The sequence below is a fragment of the Anser cygnoides genome, chromosome Z (assembly GCF_040182565.1).
Source record: "Anser cygnoides isolate HZ-2024a breed goose chromosome Z, Taihu_goose_T2T_genome, whole genome shotgun sequence".
Lineage (NCBI taxonomy): Eukaryota > Metazoa > Chordata > Aves > Anseriformes > Anatidae > Anser > Anser cygnoides.
Window position 1 is genome coordinate 47,062,091 of NC_089912.1, and position 18,990 is coordinate 47,081,080.

The following is an 18,990-nucleotide window of genomic DNA, read 5'->3' on the forward strand; positions in this document are numbered from 1 at the left end:
TTTCAATGTTGATTTGCACAGTCTCAGGGTAATAGAGGCTGGCAGGCCCCTGGAGAGGTCTCCATCCCAGCCCCTGCCCAGGAGCAGGCCAAGGCCAGGCTGTTTGGGCCTGGGCTGTCCTAGTGGGGAAAAGGCTTCTCCTCATCTCCAGCCTGAGCCCCTCGTGCCTCAGCCCATGCCGTGCCTCCCGCCAGGCACTGCTGGGCAAAGCCCGGCCACATCTTCTCCGTCCCCTCCTGATGTCAGGGCTGCTGCTGCATACCCCCAAATCCATCCCTTCTCCTGGTTGAACGGGTCCCGCTCCACAGCCCCCATCCCTGGCTGTGAGGTCCTCTCCTCCTTGAGCTTCACAGAATCACAGAATCATCTAGATTGGAAGACACCTCCAAGATCACCTAGTTCAACCTCTGGCCTAACGCTAACAAGTCCTCTACTAAACCATATCACTAAGCTCTACATCTAAACGTCTTTTAAAGACCTCCAGGGATGGTGATTCAACCACTTCCCTGGGAAGCCCATTCCAATGCCTAACAATCCTTTCGGTAAAGATTTTTTTCCTAATATCCAACCTAAACCACCCCTGGCGAGCTTGTCACTAGGTACAGAGGCCTGTCATCACCAGCAAGGTCTGCCAAAGAAGGTGGTGAGGACCTCTGCCTTATCTGTGTCTGTGTTCACTGTATGTTCTTATCCACGTGTAGTGATCCTTACTGAAAGACCACAGCACATCAAGGAGTCGGTGATCCACATAATAATTAACCTGAGTATGCCAAGGTCTGTGTTTGGCTTTCAGACTGTTGTGCTACACAAATCCCTTGATAACAGGATAAACTCTGCCAGCTAATTGTGAGAGAGGAGTCTGCAGGCAGCTCCCACTCAGCACCAGCAATTACACCACCTGCATGTCTTTGCCTTTATCTAGCAGTACAGCAAGAAATTCTCCTTTCTGTGGAAATTAGGAATAGAGGTGTTTCCTTGTCAGAAAATCCTATAATAGCTTGAATAAGCAAAATGGGGGAATCTTTTCTGTGTACAGGGTCTGTATGGTGTTCTGCAAATGGATTGGTACTTAATTAATGGATTGGTGACTTGGATTCAGTGCTGCTTAACCTGGGGTTCCCACCATCTGAAGGAACGCAAGACCTTTTCTGTTTATACCGATAGCTCAAACATCTTGAATGATACATTACAGTCCGAGTGCCTTTCTTATTGGGATCATAACTGACCAGTACTTCGTGGTGTCAAACACCATCTTTCAATGCATCCACATTTTCCTTGGTCAGCCTATTACCACTAATGTAGAGGTAAATCTCTTCTTTCTGCCCTTTACATACTTTGCAAGTATTAACTTCATCTGAGCTTTGGCTTCCCTGACAGCATCCCTACATACTTGGACAATGTTTCTTGTTTCCTCTTGCATTGCTATTCTCCCCCATCCTGTACACTGCCCTTTCACAGTGGAGTTTTGTCTTGACTTCGCTGCTTTGCCAGGCTGGCCATGTGTCTCCTTGTTTTTCTGAGTATCAGGACTATTGAGGACACTCTCCTCAAAGGCTGAACAGTTCTCCTGGGTTTGTCTGCCCTTCAGACCTGTCTCCAGTTCTATATCAGTTCCCTAAATAACTTAAAACCTGCTCTCCTAAAGCCCAGGGTCTGTGCTATGCTACTCTTCTGCCTCCCTCTTTCCCCTCAGAAACTTGTCTTCATTGTTTCATGATCACTACAGAGCAAAAGCTGTCATTACTAACCCATCCCCTACCTGTTCTCCTTTGTCAGCGAATAGTAGATACAGCTGTAGATCTATGCATTCCCCTTGTTTGTCCTTCCCAGTAGTAGTATAACAAGAAGTCACATGTGACCCCCTCCAGTGTCCTGACACGTTAAAGTTCCCAGTCAGGAAAGCTTCATCTACTGCCTTACTTAGTTGGTGGTCTGTAGCACACTCCCACCACAGTGTCATGCTTTGTGACCACTCCTCTGACCTGATTCACAGACTCTTAACCACGTCTGGGCCCCACACACTGGAGCTGCTCCTTCTCAGGGGACCTCTTCCTTCCTGCCTGTCTCTCCTGAACGGCTTATCTCCATCCATCACAGCATTCCGATCAAGTCAGCTGTCCCACCATGGCGCAGATATCCCAGTAATGTCGTTATCTCTTTGACTATATGATGAGTTCTCATCCCTCCTGTTCAGCTTCCAGGCTGTGTATGAATGTACACATGCCCCGGAGGTGAGTGTCCTTTCACCTTGTTTTTATACACCCAAACTCTGCCTTGTTCCCCCCACACACACCCTGCACCTTTTTCTTTTTGCCTTTACCTACCATTTTCTCACCTAGCTGGACTGTAATCGCCCTCTCACGGCACTCCCACTTAATGGTCTCCTCACTAGGTTGGCCATCTTCTTGGCAAAGATGTTTGCCACACTAAGTGAGAAGGAAAATGATGGCTTATTTCTTGAATTTACAAACCTGGAACTTCTAGGGCAAGCTAAACTTGCCTCAAGGCTGCCTAACGTGCTTCATGCTAAGTCACTCTGAAATCCAACTCTCCACTCACTGGGTGACACCTACAGTATCCATTTTTCCCAAACCTAAAACATATGTAATTATAGCTTAGCTCTGCCTTAACATGGTTGATTTCCCCCTGCCAATCTTTTGTATGGGGTCCATCTGATTTTAGCAGTCTGGGACAGGACCAATGACCTGACTCAGAGCTGTGATTTCATTGTTGCCAAAACAAAATAAAAAAGTAATATTTTATGTCTTCATACATTACTCACTATTTTTTATTTTTGTTTCTGAACTACTGTAAATACCCTGTGGGAAAATTCAGCTCAAAAATTAATAAAAAAAAAAATTTGAACAATAAATTAAATGTTGCTATAATCATAAACTGTACAGCAGAACTGCCATTTAGCCCCTTTTTGATATACCAGAACACTATACTCTTCAGCCCCTATTTAAAAAGGGTTAAAAACACCACACAATTTGGAGGACAAAAGTACAAATCATATTCATATTTTGTTCAATAGAAGCTAGACATTCCTCTCTACAGGCAAAATTTAACATGATTCAAAATGTGTTGTTCTGAATAGCAAAACTTTCATCAACTTGAGCAGGGGGTTCCACTCAGCTTTCCATTTCCAGAGTTACACAAGCAGATGACAGAGAGAAGAAAACAGCAGAAAAGTCTTTGTTTCTAAGGCAATAGCCATTCTTTAAACTCTTAATGTGTAATACCATTACTCAAAGCGTAACCAGGGTTAGTGCACAATAATCAAAGATCATAGCTTCAAGTTAGGGATGGTTTAGAGGTAGCCACCTCTGTGTTTTAGGTGGTCTGACCAAGGCTAGCTCTTGCTAATCATTTCTGTCTCAAACACTCTTCCCTTCCTCAGATCTTGCCAATAAAACAACTCCTGCTCCATCACTCAAGAACTAATATAAAGCACTCAAAAACTAAACAAGCTAAACAAAACCATAGACTGTGTAAATAAGACTACAAATTATTCTTCATGAATTAGCAATTAAAGAAATAAAATAATTAAAAAAATACTTTAAGGGTTATGACTTGTTACTTTTTCATTGAGTAAGGATGAAACATTAAGATCTGCAAGTTCTACAATCATGTGAAGTAAGGGCAGGTTGGAAAGCACAGATATTTGTACACCGTAACAGATAGGGAGAATGCAGAAAAACAACATAGCTGTTCTCAGTACCAACCACAATGTACAATTACTACTTTAAATCTTCTGTATTTGACATAAAGTCTAAATCAAGTCTTTACAGGATGGAAATTAGTTCTTCAAAATGTAGAATTTTCTATTCCTTGCAAGACAATCACAGATACTTAAATAGCTTTGCAAGACATTCAGATGAGATTATTTATGCAGAACAAAAAAGACACACCTTGCTACCCCGCATTTTTATTTTTATTTTTTTTAATCCCCTTTCTAAAGAAATCAGTTTGTCGCATAGGATAAACCCCAGAGACTGATCTAAGGAAATCATATTCTCAGTTTTCAAAGAGGTGCTGAAATACTATCTACATCATCTTTCACCTATCCAAAACTATCTGCATACAGTAGCGGCCTCCCATAAGGCACATTACAAAAGGCTGTTACACTACCCTGCTTATGGAGTGAGAGAGAGCAAGTCCACAGTTACTGGCCAGTTTCCAGATGACCAATAACAGGGAACAAAACAAGGCCTTTGAAAATCATAGTGATGATGATAATAATAATAATCAGAGAAACCATCTGAGCCCTCTGAACATAGGTATTAAGACAAGATCAGGCAAGACCCTATTCACCACCAGGAGCAAAGGAATACTTGTGCACAGTGTTAGTTATGTCTCTTCAACATTGACCCTCAAAAGGTCTCTTTAGCCCAGTGACAACCTTCAAAAAGTAAATTGTGGCAGAAATTAGAAGTTACTACAGGGAAAACACAACCAGGGAGGCAGGGCTGGGGGAAGGATGTAATAGTAATGCTAAAAGTAATTTAAATTTTACACTCTTTCAATGGATTTGCTGGGAAAGGAGTTGAGGAAAAGAAAGGGGGAGGTGGGAAATGCCTTAAAGATTAGTATGCTCTGCCTTCACTTCAGAAAATATTGTCAAATATATTAGTCTTTGTGAGGTGGAATTTCAGAAATCCTATACTCTCTTATAAAAAGAGAAGAGCACAATTTAAGAAAATAGACACTACTCAATGTCCCCTCACAAAGCCAGTGATCTATTATAAAAAAAAAAAAAGGAAAAAAAAATCATAATCAACTTCTCCCACCTGTCCTCCAGTTTATGGCATTTAGAAGTTTAAGTGTAATGCAAATCCAGTAGTATACATACACCACCTTAATATTGCTTTAGACAAGATGTCAGGAAGTAGTTGCTCATCTACCCAGAAAAAAAAAATAATTTTATATATATATATATATATATATGTGGAAATGTAATGATTAATCAAAGACTAATACAGCCCTTCAAATCTGGCAAGCATTTGCAACCTGGATCTCATTCAGCATTCTGCCAGGAGTAAGGATTCATCTCCACTGTAAGCAAAAAGAACCACTGTTTCAAACAACAGAAACTCAACAAGCCCTTAAAAATAGACCTCTGAACTGCACTGTACTTGTTTCTGATGAGTTTTGGTGACAGACCAAACTTAAGGTACCTACTGGAAAAAAAAAAAAAAGTCAGTGTATTCTGAGAAAAAAGAAAAAAAAAAAAAACAGCAAAACCTGAACTATAGTATTATAATCTGCAGGATGATACACATGAATGCAACTCTCTTCCTCTTCCCCCTCCATAAGAGAATACTGTTACTTTCTGTGATGCTTTCTTGTTGCCATGGCATCCTTTCTATTGTAGGTCTCTTTACCCTCATGCTATTTCCCCAGTTGGCACTCAACCTGTGGGCATCTTCCTCCCAGCTCAAAAGCTTATAAATATATGTTTCTTTTTGAAACAACACATTTCATCTGTGCATACAAGGTGCATCGTTCCACACCTCAGAGAGTTAGGTTTCAGCTAGAATGCAGAACACTGTTTCTAAGCACACAAGGACTGAGGTTGTACTTGGACAGTAAGCAGTTCATCCAAAATCTCTGTCTACATTCGTCCAGTACCTAGCACTGGGGTACTGATCACGAGAAGAGAGACCACCAAGCACTCTAGTAAGTACTATTCTTTTCTTCGACTTTACTACTCAATTTATTCTCTCAAGTTGCATGTATATCTCTCCAAGATGTTCATTTTCCTGACATGCAATCCATGCTGTGGCATGCATCCCCATCAAGATGTCTGTCCATCCACCTCAGAGATTATCTGCACATCCCACCGGGCTGGCTGAAGGCAGAAACACCACCAAGGAAGACACCTTCTCAAGATGAAACCTCTGGTTCCCTAGTTAGTCTATCTGCCTGCAAGTGCTGTGCTTACGAGCGCAGCCGCTCCCCTCCCAGCGTGCGGAACGCAGCCACAGGTCTCCAGCCGCTACTTTGCGGCCCCGCCGGGAGCCGCCGCTGCTCTCCCAGGAGACGCGCTCCGCGTTGCACTTAGGAAAACACCTTCCGCTCACACACAGAAAAAGAAAAAGAAAGGAAAAAAAAAAGGGGGGGGGGGGGGGGCTGCAAAACAGGAGACTTTTGCCTGTCGTAACTACAAAGTCGGATGCACCGCATGGAAAGTGAGATTTTTTGGAGGAAAAGCAACAGGTTTGTTAATACCGCCCCCACCCCGCCACCGGGGGAGCACCCTGCTTCACGAGGGGCCCCGTCCCCGTCCCCGACCCGGGTCGCGGGCACTCACCGGCGGCGCGGGCGCGGAGTTTCCGCTGCGCTTGGCGGAGCCGCGCCGTGAGCTCAGCCGCCGCCAGGACTCCGCCAGCCGACCGCGGCCACTGCCGCGGCCGCTGCCACTACCGCTGCCACTACCGCTGCCACTACTGCCGCCGCCGCCCGCCGCCCCCTCGGCGGCACAGCCCCGCTCCGCCGCCCCGAGGCTCCGCCGCCTCTGCCCCATGGCCCGCGGCGGCGTACCCGCTCAGCTCGGCTCGGCTCGGCTCCGCGCAGCCCTTATCTTTAGCGATGCTGCCGAGACGAGGCGGCGGGGGGGCGGCGGGGCGGGCCGGGGCGGAGCGGCGCCGCCCGCCCCCCATGGCCGCGGGACCGCCCGAGGGGGAGCCCCGGGAGTCGGGGCGGCGGCAGCCCCCCGGGGATGGGGCGAGGAGGTGGGGGCGGTGAGCCGGGGGCACCCGCCCGGGGGGCTTCTGGAGAAGAGCGGTGTGCGCGCAGGCAATTAGAGCTCGTCGTACCCCACGGCGAAATGAGAGTTAAGCATAGGGCGAGCGCCGCGAAAGGTGCCGTGTGAGTGGGAAAATGTGCGCGGTGAGGGTCGGGTAGCTATGTTCAATTCTGTCGTGACATGTTACGCCCTTTCACTTCTGCGTCTGAGTATTGCCAAAATCTTACCGGGGGGCTCCCCTTCATTAGCCTACATTAACTGAACTAGATTAGTGGCTTCCCCACAATAAAGCATGCTCCTTGTTAAAATGTTCATCCCTTACTGATGTGCGAGCTCCACAAGGCCCACCCTTTTTCTCTCCTGTTTACACTAAGGAGGATGGAAACACGAAGTCAGCAGCAAAAGGCAGTGTGGTACCTGTTGATAGGGTGCACCTTCTAGTAGTCTGGTTTCCTTTCTTAAATATAACTAGAAGCCTCTCTGGAATAAATGCCCTCTGCCAAAATGGCAAGGGTCTCCTATAGCTCCTGTCCTGGGGTCAGTATGCCACAGAGGGTGTTTTAGGAACCTGTATATCGGGTTCATCTATTCTACCTGCTGAGCACAGGGTGATGTACCGTGGGGAAAAGGTGCCTCTCCTCTGCCTTCTGAGATCGTTGCTAATTCTTCTCCGTGAGGTGAGAGGATGCTTAAGTCTCCACGGCTGAACTAACAAGATGGCTAGTCAGCATGTTAAGAGTACAAGCTCAGACACTAAAAGGTAAAGCATTACAAGGTAAATATTTCTTCTTGGGCAACACAGTCATGCTAAAACCATCCAAAAAAAAAAAAAAGAAAAAAAAAAAAAAACACTAGATAGATATTCTGTTATTCAAGGATCATTAAAATACAGTGAGTGTTTTGCAGTCACTAAACCATTTACTTGCACTTTTGATTTATCTCTACAAGGATTTCCTAGAAGAATGCTTTACTGAAAAAGTCAGATGTATGCAGTTCTCTTCAGAAGCTGAACATTCTGTTTTTCTATCTTAAAAAGATATGACATTATAATGCACAATATTATTCTAGTTACAGCCACAGTACATTAAATGATATATGAAAGGATATTTCTTCCTCACAGTGTATCATCTACTGCTGTAACAGTAATCAAGAAAGAAAAGGCAGAGTTTCCAAAGAACGTGTTAAATCCTCCACTAAATAAAGGTTGGAAGCAAATGACTAAGGATTTTGTTATGGCATCAGGTAGTCTAATTCCTTTCACTCCCGTAATTAGATTCCAGTCTGATTGTTTACCTCCCATTCTGTGGGGATACACATGATCAGAAGGCTCTTTTCCTTCCAATACCTGTAACTATAGCAAATCACTTCATTTGGATGAACTATTCTCATGACTGCTTTTAGCTTCATTTATTCCGTACTGAGGCACATCAGTACTAGGTCAACATTACTGAATAAGTCAATTAGTTTTATCATTTTTATTAACATCTACAGATCAACTCCTCTGGTGTCTCCTCTATCTGCTAGTCATACTATTAAATTTCCCAAAGCAGTGTTTTTCTTTAATTAGGCAGTAGAGGATTCTAATGATTTTCAAATCCCACAGAAATTTGTAAGTGACTTTGTTGGGTTTTGGTGGGTTTTTTTGTTTGTTTTGTTTTGTGTTTTGTTGTTGTTGTTGCTCTTGTTCTTGTTGTTTGTGTTTTGTTTTTATCTTTTGTTTTGTTTTGCTTTAATCAAATTAAATAACACCCAGAACACATACTCCTAAAGAGTCTTTTCTAGGAGAGTGGGGAATCTCTAAAGGAATTCACAGCCAGGATACAAAAATGTTTGTGTTACTGACTTACCAATAGACTTTGACTCTTTGCAGCTAGAAGATGAAGTCTGCTTCCTTCACCTGTTTTGTTTTACAAATTTACTGAAAGTACACTCGATCACCTCATCCAGATCATTGATAAAGATATTGAAGTGGCCCTAGTATTGAACCTAGGGGGACTCCACTAGTGGCCAGCCTCCAGCTGGATCTAACTCCATTCACCACAACTCTTTGGGCCTAGCCACCCAGCCAGCTTTTTACCCAGTGAAAAGTAAACCAGTCCAGGCCTTGAGCAGCCAGCTTCTTCAGGAGAATGCTGTGGGAAACTGTGTCAAAAGCTTTACTGAAGTCTAGATAGACCATATGCACAAACTTTTCCTCATCCATTGAGCATGTCACCTTGTTATACAAGGAGATCAGATTTATCAAGCAGGACCTGCCTTTCATAAGCCCATGCTGACTGGGCCTGATCGCCTGGTTGCCCTGTAGATGCTGCATGATGACATTCAAGATAATCTGCTCGGTGAGCTTCCCTGGCACCGAGGGACCTGGCACCTGTCTACAGACAGGCCTGGAGTTTCCCAGATCCTCCTTCCAGCCGTTCTTGTAGATGGGTGACACATTTGCTAGCTGCCAGTTGACTGGGACCTCCCCTGACAGTCAGGACTGCTGATAAATGATGGAAAGCAGCTTGCTGAGCACTTCCACCAACTCCCTCAGAACCCTTGGCTGGATCCCATCTGACCCCATAGTCTTGTGCACACGTAAGTGGAGTAGCAGGTTGTTAACCAATTCCTCTTGGATTGTGAGGGCTTCATTCTGCTCCCTGTCCCTATCCAGCAGCTCAAGGAGCTGAGTGTCTGGAGAACAACTGGTTTTGCTGCTAATGACTGAGACAAAGAAGTCATTAAGAACCTCACTATTTTCCTCATCTCTTGTCAGCTTTTCCCCACACATCCAATAAAGGAGGGAGATTCTTCTTAGTCCTCCTTACCTTGTTTATGCATATCAGTTTATAAAAACATTTTGTCTTTAACAGCAGTAGCCAAATTGAGTTCTAGCTGGGCTTTGGCCCTTCTAATTTTCTGTCTTCACAGCCTCATGTCATCTTTACAGTCCTCCTGAGTGGCCTGCTCCTTCTTCCAAAGGTCACAAACTCTCGTTCTTCCTGAGCTCTATCCAGAGCTCCCTGTTCAGCCAGGCCAGTTTTCTTCTGCCTCGGCTCATCTGTTGGCATGTGGGGACAGCCTGATCCTGTGCTTTTAGGATTTCCTTCTTGAAGAGTGACTAGCCTTCCTGGACTCCTTTGCCTGTCAGGACTGCCTACCCAGGGACTCTGTAAACCAGTCTTCTTAACAGGCTGAAGTCTGTGCTCAGGAAGTCCAGGGTGGTAGTTGTTCTCCAACTACTCAGCCCCCTGAGCTGTTAGCTAACCCCGTTCTTTACTTTTCCAAGACATATTTTCCAAACATTTTAGCTTAGCAGAGTTCAAGACCCACAGAGCTGCTTGGTTTGAACTATTCACAGTTCACTATTCACTTGGAAGCAGTCACTCAGGGTCTGTGAAATACTTTCATTTCATCTTGCATTAGTAAGACAGAAGTTATAATTTCAGCTGGAAGAGGCCACTGGGGTTCAGCAGATCCAATGCTCTGCTTAAAGCAGGTCCACTGAGATCAGCTTGCTCAGGGCTTTTTCCAGTGGGATACTGAAAAATAAATAAATAAATAAATAAATAAAAATAAAAATAAAATAAAATAAAATTAAAACAAAATATAAAATAAAATAAAATAAAATAAAATAAAATAAAATAAAATAAAATAAAATAAAATAAAATAAAATAAAATAAAATAAATAAGCTTTCACAGCTCCTCTGTATTTGTGTTTTTTTTTTTTTGTTTTTGTTTTTGTTTTTTCAGTGCTTATTAGCCTCTTAGTGAAACATCTAATTGAAATTTCTCATGTTCACACTTGGGTCTGTTGTCTTTTCTCATTTCATCAAACTCCTTCAAGGATAGTCTGGCTTCATCTTCTCTGTACTACCATATTCAATAGTTGGAGGCAACAGTTAAGTCTTTGCAAAGCCTCTGTCCTTAAGGCTGAAAAAGTCTATTCTCTCAATATCTTTTCATAGACAATGTGGATAAAACTTTCTACAGACATCAACAAGTAGCCTCACATTCTTAGACCCTGGTCCTCACAGGAAGCTTCAACCACCCTTAAAAGCTGCCAGAGGAACAACACAGCAGGGTATATGCAATCCAGGAAGTTCCTGGAGGACATCAATGACAACTTCCTGTTCCTCATGAGGATAAATGCTATGCTGCACCTCATACTTACCAAAAAAAAAAAAAAAAAGAAGGGTGCATGGGTGTTCTGGTGTACAAAAAGCTTCATAATCATCCATCATTGTGCACTTGCAGTCCAGAACTGCATCCTAGGCTGCATCAACAGAGGAGTGGGCAGCATGTGGAGGGAGATGGTTGTCCCGCTCTACTCTGCTATTGTGAGGCCCCACCTAGAGTGCTGTGTCCAGGTCAGGAGCCCCAGAACAAGAAGGATGTGGGTCTGTTAGATCCAGAGGAGAGCCACAAAGTTGATCAGAGGGCTGGAGCACTGATCCTGGGAAGACAGGCTGAGAGAGCTGGTAATGTTCAGCCTGGAGAAAAGAAGACTCCAGGGAGAACTCACTGCAGCTTTTCGATATTCAAAGGGGGTTTATGAAAGAGATGGAGAGCAACTTTTTGCTCAGGTAGCCAATGACAGGACAAAGGGGGATGGTTTTAAACTAAAAGAGAGGAGATTAAGATTAGAGGTTAGGAAGAAATTCTTTACTGTGAGGGTGGTGAGGCACTGGCACAGGTTGCCCAGAGAAATTGTGGATACCCCATCCCTGGAGGTGTTCAAGGCCAGGTTGGATGAGGTCACCTGATCTAGTGGGTGCACCCCACTGCAGCAGGGTTGGAACTAGATGATCTTTGAGGTCCCTTCCAATCCAAGCCATTCTGTAATTCTGTGATGTGAATCCTTTGCTACAGTGACCATGCAATGGCAGTGTTCAAGATTCTGAGGAGAGGGAGCAGAACAAAAAGCAAGATCACTGCCCTAGACTTCAGTCTTTTTTCAGGAATTTGCTTGAAGGAATCCCATGGGATAAGTTTCTGGATAGGAGAGGCCAAGAAAGCTGGTTTAAGAGTCACCTCCTCCAAGCTCAAGAGCAGTCCTTTCTACTAGGCAGGAGGTCATTCAAAAATGCCAGGAAACCTGCGTAAATGAACAAGGTAAAACTGGTAAAACTAAAATGTGAAAGGGAGTATACAGAAGACGGAAGCAGAGGCAGGTCACCTAGGAGGAATATAGAGACACTGTCCAAGCTTGCAGAGCCAATGCCCAAGCAGAGTTGGATCTGACCAGGAACATCATGATCAAAGGCCAGAGAGTGAAGGCCCTGTGGATATTTCATACTTGTGATGTCAGATCTTAAAAAAAAGTTAATGTTCATTAAAGTTATAAATGATAAACAACCATGAACACTATGTAAATACATACCATTTTTTGGTGTGTTTTGATGTCCGCTTTCTGCTGCAGAAGAATCAGTTCATAGTTTGTGCAAGTTTTAGGCAGAACCAGACAGCTATCACAGCAGTATGGTGTCAGAGGACTGAGAGCCTTCTTCATGACTGTCATCTTTTCAAGTCTATCATTGCTATGATGTTGTAGGGTATAGGCAACCATGTTTTGGGACAGGGGATTTGAAAGTATTTCTGATTTTGCCCCAGGTTCATAAGAGAAAAGATCATGCTGTAGCTTTTGCTGCATACTTATAAGTCAGGTGGCGGGTAGAGGGATGCAATTTGTCTGGATGTTATCCTGGGAGCTACATGTGTGGGAGTTTCTCATCTGATCGTGCCTGCAGTGAGGTCATCTTGACTACCTCATGAAGGCCATTGAGGATCAAGAGGTCCTACAGAGCAAACTCTCCCCTCTATCCTCTCCGATGGAAAAACAGGAACAATAGGCTGCAGAGAGCAGAGGCCAGAGGATGTAAACATAGCTAACGTAGTGCAGACTGTGGTGCCACTGCAGAAATAGCATCCTAGGTATATGGTGAGGGAAGTTGAAGTTGGAAAGAGATAATATTGTGAGAGAGGAGAAGCGGGCTTTTCTCAGTGGATGACAAATGCCTCATCTGAACTGATGCTAATGGAAAAAAAAAAAAAGTTTGGTTCCTTCATTTATGCTTAGCATCCCCTACACTTGGAAGACAATTGCAACTAATTCTTCTGTATTTGTTTATGGGTTATGGAAACAACTGTGAAAAGACACTGACTTTTGAAGATGTGAGAGGATTTTACTCTTTCACTGGAGCAGTAATTCAAAACATAGCATTTCTATGCCTTAATACTTAAAATCTTTATTATACACAGTCACTGGAAATAATTTGGATATTCTGTTGTGCTTACCATAGTATGTAACAAGTATTTTTCAACTACTTCAGCAACATCAATAATGCCACATAACAAATAAAAGCTTGGAAGTTGATGCTCTTCATCATCAGACATAACAGGCCCATTACCTAGGATCTTGCATACATGTTCATAGTCATTTTTATAGTTTTCCTTTCCCTCTAAAAACTAACTACAAGAAAAATAATTATCATTATTATTTAAAATTATTGTCAGAGACATGTGGGGAAGAGTTTAATGGAAAAATCTTGGTTAAACTAAAAATGCACTGGAGATTAGTAATTAAAATGAGTGGTGACATTCATAATTGAAGTGAAGAAAACTCTTCACTTGCTTTTTTTTCTGTCTCTTGGTGTAGACATACAGAAGAGAACAACAATGTATAGCACAGTCTATAGGAGTGAAGCAGTGCCCAAGGTAAAGGCATGCTCAACCCACCGGACACACAGTCTGCAGGAGCTGATAGAATGCACATTTGGATGTTGAGAGAGTTGGCTGATGTGTTTGAGGGCAGCCTTACTTTGACATTTCATTGCAATCAGGGGAGGTTCTCCATGACTGGGGAAAAAAAAAAAAAAAAAGAATAAAAAAACAGATAACACATTACATCCACGTTCAAAAGAGGCAATGAAGACCTGGAACATTATAGACTGGTCAGTCTAACCTCAGTGTCTGGGAAAGTTATGGTGCAAATACTCCTGAAAGCAATTTCCAGGAAGATGATTAGGAATAGCCAGCATACTTTTGTCACAGAGAAACAATGCCTCACTGGCCTGATTTCCTTTAGTAAGGAAATGACTGACTGAGTACAAGGGAAGAGCAGTGGACGTTGTACAGCTTAGTTGTAGCAAGGCCTTTTATATAGTCTTCCACAGTACCCTTATAGCCAAGCCAAACCAATAGGCATGGACTGGATTAGTGGATTATAAAATGGATGGGAAACTGCCAAACCAGTAGTCTTAAAGGGTTATGATCTCCAGCATATATCCAACAGGCAGCTGGTTACTAGTAGCATCCTTCAAGGATTGATGCTGTCAATACTGTTTAATTTCTTTAATCATATAGATGGATTCTGCCCTCTGCAAGTTCACGGTTTATATCAAATTGGGGGAAAGTAGTAGATACCTGAGAGCAAGCAACGGGACTGCTATTCAGAGAGTTATCTGTAAGATCTTACATTGCAAGTACGTCACAAGTATGAAATATCCACAGGGCCTTCATTCTCAGGCCTTTGATCATGCTTTCACAACTACCTTAAGCTCCACAAAATTATGCAACTATGTCATAAACTCTGCCAACTCTGTGAAAAGACATAAACAAAGATTACATGTTCTCTTTGATTAACTTTTCATGGAAGTAATCACTTCAAGGGTATTACAGAATTGCAAGAGGGAAGAAAGATTGTCTATGAATTGTTTTTTTAAGTGTGGGTCATAATATAAAAACACAAGTTTTCAAAGGCAAAACTTCTCTGCCAAGCTTCTTTTTTCTTTTTAGAAAAGAAAAAAAAAATGAACAAACAATTCTTCATAATGTTTCCTCCTTCCAAAGAACTAAGTAATAATAATAATAAATAACCAAGATCAGATGTAAATTATTCAATTCTTTCAAAATGGGATTGTGTGTATTATTAATTTTTTTTTAAGTATCTGCTGTTGAGTGGGTCATACACATCTGCCTTCTATCACCTGCATCTTGGAAGATTTTTTCATTATCTAGTTTATAGTATTTTAATTAAGAAAGCTATGTAAACTTAGAACAAAGGGCCTTTTCCAGAAACTAGGAGTGGTTGCTGATTATTGTGTGATTGCTTACAAAATACTTGGTTTTGTAATAATAACACCTTCTGAGGTAAGACTATTCTGACTATTTACTATTCTGAGGTAAAAGTCCAAAACAACACAATTTTGATTTTGGAAGAAAACGAGTGACCAGTTTTAATTCCTTTCATAATAAGTGAAAGAAGTCATTCACTTTTCAGTAAGTCAACAACAAAAACAGCCCTGAAACTCATTTAGAATTCATACTCTGGCAAGGCCACCAAGATGTATGAAATATTAGATTTCAGGTAATAAAGATGTCTCTGTATATAATATCCACAGCTCTTTTCTAGAACACAGCACTCTCTGGCTTTCTGGGTTTTGATAAAAACTTTTACATTAAATAGTGTTCATATTCCTGCTCTTATCGGGGAGGGGGGGGAGAGAAGAGGGGGAACACTGACAGTACATACAAACAGGCTTCTGATTACAAAAAGAAAAAAAAATAGATTAAATAGATTAATAGATTAAATAGATTGTTTCATTTTGCTTTTCTTTGCAGAATGAAAGATGCAGAGGTAGATCTTTTTTATACTGAATCGTTAGAAAATGAACTTTAAATCCTTATGGTTACCTTAGTCGCCATTATAGGACCAAAGCATTTGATAGTGGAATAAAGTGAAAAGCACTGTTGGCAATTTTTGTCTGAAAAACAGAGTTTAAGTGACCTCCCACATATCACAACATTGCAACAGAACCAGGTGTTCTTAACCTGTCTCATGCCCCTGATCATTTTTATCCTCTGATTATTTAAATAAGGGAACACTACAAATAGTTAGGTTGTGTGGCTGTTCTTTTGTTTTGTTTTGTTTTGTGTTTTTGTTTTCTACCCTCTGGGTCATGCTGAAAAGGGAAAGAACAGCACAAAAAAAAATATGGGCAATTAATAACATCTCTTTTTAAAATGTGCCTGTACACCTCATTAAAGTATGACAGGACAAACAAAGGCATGATTTTTACAGTTTCTTAGAAGCCCTTATATAGTGTTTATTTAAGCTGAAATCCCACTACAGAGGAAAGTTGTTTTGAGCACAGACTGCAAGGATCAAACTTTCAGCTTTTAAGTCTTAATTATGCTCAGTTTTACTCTCTCCCGTCTGTTCACGTCAAAAGGTCACAGTCTCCACTAAAACATTGTCAGAAACATTTGTAATACCTTAGTGAGCAGACAGCATGAACAAATATTATGCAATACTTTTGCTAAAGCTGTAGTTCATTTTATGCAAAAAAATGGGCAACAAATTCAGAACAAAATAAAGAATTGCTCAAATTGGTATTTAGCTTTTTTTTTTTTCTGAATTGTTAAACTGAATATTCATTTCAAGACACATTTAGCACTCAGTAATACAGCATAAATAGAACATTTGATGACACAACATATTTGTGCTTAATGAAACTTGCCTATAACACAAAAAAACAACAGATATTAAATATTTTGTAAAGCTTCTCTATAGAGAAGGCACGTATGCTCATTTTACCTTCAGGAAAAGAGCCCTGGCAGTTGAATAAATGTAAAGGCTTGAAAGCAACTTTCTTCTTGGGACCCATGCTTTGGGACCCAAAATATTAATTGCTCTAGAAACACTGTGGCACTCTCACAATATTAATGCTTTTGTTAAAAATATGCAACTGTCAATTAACAGAGACAAAATAGAACTTATGAAGACCTGGTTACAAGTATTGACTAAGCACCCTGGTCTGCAACTCAAGCCAGGCCAAACTGCATACAGCTGTCAATGTCTTTTCTTAGAGAGAGAGGGGAAAAAAAAAAAAAAGAAAAAAAAAAAGGTTAGTGGAGTCAATTGATTCAAAAAATTCCTTAATTTGAGAACTACAATTTATTTTTACATAATTTTATTAAATCACACTTTGACAATCTAACAGGAATGAAAACCCTAGCCTTAAACTACAAGGCTAATACAAGTCCCCAGTATTTAATCTAAGGCAAAATCATAATGAGACTATTAGTCTCAAGACTATCACATGATATTAAAATCTTAGGTCAATATTTTAAAATTTATTATTTTTCTTCAGTATATGAATTTATGACTGCTTATTGTTCACTGGAAAAGAGGTATGCTAGTTTACCATACACCAAATGGAAATAACTTACGCATTTGTCAGGAGTAGGTTTCATCCTACTGCTACATAATTCATTGTAATTAATCCCTCTCAATCAAAAAAGTATTGAAAACTAAGATGTTCCTGTGCAAATTTACCTTAGTTTGTTTTACAACTCATTATTTTAATTATATATTAGTAAATGTATGCAAAATTTGGGGACATATTAACCTTAGACAAGTAATAACGCTGGACTACATCTTGTGACAGTTTTATATTGCTGAAGTAATATTAATTTAAATTGCAAGCAAGGGATCTTCTTTGGTTATATGGATGATTGTCCGGCATAAAACACTAAAGCACCAAGGGCAACAAAGGGATGCCAAGGTTAATTCATTGAGATCAGAGATAAAAGTCCTTGCTCTTATTTTGCCGCTTTGTTTCCCTGTTACATTACTAGTTCCCAAACTCATAACTAATTTGCTGGCCTACAGCAGTTCTGTACACTGGAATACACTTTTTTATTTATCTAAGAAAAGAGTAGAGATATTTAGTACAAAACTTCTGGAAAGGTTGATAAACCTATACCTTTTTTTTATTATTATTTTATTTTTATTTCTAAAAGAGAATTCCTTGTGAGAGACACCGTACTGTCCTGTTCCATAGAACACCTCCACACCCTGAGAGACCCCAAGCTTGAATAACATCTATGTATATCAGAGAGAGAACCGGTCTGTCTCACGTGTTAAAATTATTAATTCCCCTTTCTATATAACATCCTCACAATTTATTCGGTACTATAGGTTTGCCTGAATTTTTCTAGTCTTTCTACTAGACTTAAGGTCAAGTAGAAAGACTAGATCAATATTGAACTGGTATAGGCAGCACTACCAATTACATTTAGTTAAGAGGAATTTTGTGCTTGTTGAGTCTAATTTTTATTTCTGACACCTGGCAGATGGGAGCTAAATAATTTATTATTCACATATGTAAAGACTCTGACTTTTATTAAGTTCATTATCATAACATTTTGCTTCATATAAAATTAAGATCTTCAGCCACCAAAGCACTTAAGCCTATATTTAACTTTGAAGTCAGTAGAACTGTCAGTGATTTTTATTGAAGCTACATGTCTGCTACATGAAGTACTGCTGAATGCATAACTACTACTATAAAAAATATGTAAGTGCCAACTATTAAAGGTTTGATTTGCACATTACTAACATTGTAGATAAGAAAGCCGGACGCCTATGTTTCACTCTGTAATAGTGTTATTAGATATAATGCCAAAATGCAGAGGTTACGGGCTGGGTATGGATGAATTTACCTCTGGAACTATCTACATATGTAAACAGATAAGCAGTTGGACCTTTACAATCCTTTACAAAACAAAGCAACAGACATTATAGTATTGTATTTATTCCTCTACTTATAGTGTTTTGAGGAAATTTAACTGAGTAGATGGAAAAAAATATTTTATGCACATATAACAGTGGGGAAAAGGTATATAGTGGTAGTTTCCAATCAGTTAATGAGTGAACTGGTTAGTTAATTAATTTATTGTATTATAGGAGTTAAACTATCAGGTGTCACCCTGCAGTTAAAAGTCATTAGTCTCTCAACACAGTTACAAGTAAAAATATTTTTTGGTAATCTTAAGCATATAGACAGGGGATTTTCTCAGGAATGAGTTGAAAAATAAAACAATGGAATTTTTGTGCTTTATCCTTAGCCTCTACAAGACATTTCCAAAAATAATGATAGACATTTTAACTCCAACTGTAGTCTGTAAATTCTGGAAAGAATAGTTACCATGGTACCCCAAGTTCTTTTAGCAGATTAATTCTTTCCCAGAGTTGTTGCTGTTATGTCATTTAATGTGATTGCATGCTAAGATTGATTGATGATTTATATCAACAAGAGAATACTTGTTATCACCTAACATTTTCTTTTTCTACTGAAATGACAGTCACCTTGATTTTATAGCAGAGGTATTTGTTAGATTGAAATACAAACTAATGATTTTTTTATTATTATTATATATTTAAGACACGGAATATACAATAGAAGGACTTCAAT

At 40.7% G+C, this 18,990-nt stretch overlaps 1 protein-coding gene across 4 annotated transcripts in view; it reads right to left on the minus strand.

Moving 5' to 3' along the window:
• Positions 1-18,990, minus strand: part of TRPM3 (transient receptor potential cation channel subfamily M member 3) — a 488,292-nt gene that overhangs the window by 447,320 nt on the left and 21,982 nt on the right. For 3 of the 4 annotated variants that reach the window (XM_066988522.1, XM_066988523.1, XM_066988521.1), the window contains exon 1: positions 6,314-6,552. The exons of the other annotated variant lie outside the window; for it this stretch is intronic. In XM_066988522.1, coding sequence (XP_066844623.1) covers positions 6,314-6,526 — 213 coding nt within the window. In that variant the 5' untranslated portion in view covers positions 6,527-6,552. Of the gene's footprint in view, positions 1-6,313; positions 6,553-18,990 lie in introns of those variants that run through there. 4 annotated transcript variants of the gene reach the window in all.